The sequence below is a fragment of the Bombina bombina genome, chromosome 3 (genome assembly GCF_027579735.1).
Source record: "Bombina bombina isolate aBomBom1 chromosome 3, aBomBom1.pri, whole genome shotgun sequence".
Classification (NCBI taxonomy): Eukaryota; Metazoa; Chordata; class Amphibia; order Anura; family Bombinatoridae; genus Bombina; species Bombina bombina.
In genome coordinates, this window is record NC_069501.1 from 1,210,286,502 (window position 1) to 1,210,289,598 (window position 3,097).

General features: G+C 31.6%; 1 protein-coding gene across 1 annotated transcript; it reads right to left on the bottom strand.

Moving 5' to 3' along the window:
* Positions 1-446: 446 nt before the first annotated feature.
* Positions 447-2,793, bottom strand: FAM181B (family with sequence similarity 181 member B). Its single transcript, XM_053705075.1, has one exon. The coding sequence runs from the start codon at positions 2,482-2,484 to the stop codon at positions 1,492-1,494; it is 993 nt and encodes a 330-aa protein (XP_053561050.1). The 5' UTR covers positions 2,485-2,793; the 3' UTR covers positions 447-1,491.
* Positions 2,794-3,097: the final 304 nt, after the last annotated feature.

Below are 3,097 nucleotides of genomic sequence, written 5' to 3' on the forward strand. Positions count from 1 at the left end.
AGGATATACATATTTTATGTAAATTATGTTTTTTTTGTAAACAAAGAAATAGCTAGCAATTCATTTAAATTTTTTGAAGCACTTTTCTAACAAACTCTTTTTGTGCCTATATTTGTATTGGGCCATTTTAAACAATAAATGTAATTTAATTTTTTAGATATTTATTGATGCATTTTAAAGGATATCTTTTTAGTAAGACATTGAATGTTTCAAAACGTTGCTCAAAAAATAAATTAAGAAAGTAATGTTTTCTTTCAGTTCTATCTCACTTGGTGATTTTATATATAACACACTCTCACCTGTGTACATGTGCTACGTGATTTTGCCACTGATATATAATATTTACATATATAAGTGTTATGATGCATAAGCATATTTTAACAAATGCTAGGCTGTAAACCAATATATAAACAGCTATAAAATAATATATCACAAGTTGTCTACATCATATTTATTCAAGCTACTCAGACTGATCATAAAATCCATAGTAATAGTTAATTCTTATTGACATTGAATAACTATTTATGTTTATGTAAAACAAAAGTATATTTTATTTAGAAAAAAAACTTCTAAACCAATCATAAACAAATCACAAACTTTTCTGCTAATGGAATTTTTGGGCCTCCAAATACGAGTAAAATTGGTGATATTTATTCAATGTATGTGTTTGTAATACATATTTTTTTTACATTATGTATATCATAACCAAAAGCCTTGTTATAGTCAAATATGGAATTTGTAATAATAATAATAAAAAAAACTGTTTTACTTAAAATATGCGCAGACTACAGATGATAATACACAACTTGAATAAATGACTATTGGTGAATTTTCAGATTTATATTTGGAATATAGAAGTTTAGAAAAGCCATAACGACAAATACTTAGCACATGCAGCACCTTCACATTCTTATAATAATTTAATAAAAAAATATTGCATTGATATCATTCAAAGAATATTTCAGCTGGAAAAGTCTTCAAAGATTTAAGTTAATTTAACAAAACACATGTTGATACGCTTTTCAAATCAAATCAAATAGACCCCAAATTATTTTTTCAAATTGATATATTTAATCTACAAGTCTTTTTACATAAATATATACATCCTGTCTAAACACTAAAAGTATTACCCTATTTTATAGAATTTTCTTTTCTTTATTAATTAATAACACATTTGAATATACATATGTATATATGTCCTTGAAATACATAACTTTTAATGACTGATGAAAGCATTTCAAATTCAGTTCTGCAACCTTCAAATAGAACATGTAATGATCTGTTATATTAGTCCTCATAAACATTACCAATACATGCTCATAGTCAAGTGAACAATATTCAGTACAGCTATCTAACTCTAAATATACATTAAACTTACCAGCTTGTTGTAAGTATTTATATTGCCCAATAAAATATGTATTGCAAATGGATAAGACAGAATATAGTACTCTATACATAAGAAGGTTAGAAAGTAATTTTTCATATGTTAAGCTACAGAACAGAATAACCAATCCTGTTGTATCCTGAGCTATAGTCATAAAACATTTGTGGAAGGGAGCATTCAGGAAAGCAGGGAGTAAATGATGGTAGATTAGTGCAGCTGTCCTCTACTGAAGAAGTAATTGCAGGGTCTGTGTTATTTGTATAGATGGAGGCTGGCACTGAGACACTTTTCAAAGTTTCATTCAGATTTAGGCTGCAAGTTCCCACGGGACTCTTTTTAATTTGATTACATGGATTCCAAGGATCAGGATAAAGCAGACCATTTAATAAGGGATGGGGCTCGTAGAGTGAATGTTCTGCTGTGACATCCTGATGTATCCTTACTGAAGCCCCCTGAATTATATCTTGCTCTGAAATGTTATTATAATCTTGACCCAAGAGTTCAAAAAATTCTATTGACTCTGGGTTACCTTTCTCCAGCTCCTTTAGGGTTATTCCAGACGAAGAGATTAGGCCTGAAGTAGCGTTGACTGGTTCTCTGAAAAAGGATGGAGGCAGGTTGCGATTTCTCAAGGGCACTTTTTTACACTTTTCTCCACAGACCTCCTTGGCATTTTCAAAAAGAGCTGCCAGACTTTTGCTCTGCAAATTTGATTGTGTGTTATCCCTTTTGGGAGGAGGTTTACAATGAAAACTTGGAGAGTTTATGTTGCCAGGAGATATAGATTGTCCTTTAGAAGACCCTTGGCTACAGTTCCCATTGCTTATCATACCTGTGCACCTCTTTATCTGTTTTTGTAGATACTTTCTGTGGTTAACCTTCCTTTTAGACTTAACAGGTTTGTCTAAAGCCAGTTTTATGTTGCTAGAAGCTGTGTTAATAAAGCTAAGCAAGTCTCTGCTGGCTTCCTTGAATTCTCCACTTTCAACATCACCAAGAAAGTTAGTTCCATCATGGTAACTTTTTTCATACTCCACCATGGATCCTGGAAAATACAAAGGCATGAAATGATGGTTCATCACTGCTGCTTGCACAGCCATAACTTTTTATATTTTTCTTGTTCCAAATCCAGCTTGATATTTTTTTCAGTAAGCCAGCAAGTAACAGCTCATTGTAACTGACTGTACTTTACAACGGCTCAATTTCATAATTCAATATTGTTCTCAAATCATCATCTTTGTGTATAAAGTAAAAAGTTGTGTCCGATTCTTTTCTATAAAATCACTTGAACCATTTTTTTTAAAGTATTTTTTTATAGATTTAATTAAATAAAAAAATGTTGATGTCCAAGTTTCAATTAATGGAACTGAATATGTAATGTTGGAAATATACGCCAAGACTGAGCTCCAAGCCGTGCTGCATCTCCTGCCTTCCCTGCCTCAAATGACTTGTTCTCACAAGAAACATACAAGCTGAAAGCAGTGGGAGGGTTTGATAGGTGGGAGGTCTGAACGTTCTAATGGTATCAGCTTTCACTAAATCCTAGAGGAGGTAATAATACATGCTTGGTATTGAATAAAGACTGCAAACCCCAGCTTGTGAACAGAAAAAAAAATAATCTCAGCCCTCTTTTTGTCAGAGTAAAATATAACCACATTTTTGTTGTAGTTTAGCTAATTATTCAATGCCATAGTTATAGGAGTACATTGCATT

Bases quoted from the DNA above. Each gene is read 5' to 3' on its own strand.
- FAM181B (XM_053705075.1), bottom strand. From the start codon at position 2,484: ATGGCTGTGCAAGCAGCAGTGATGAACCATCATTTCATGCCTTTGTAT.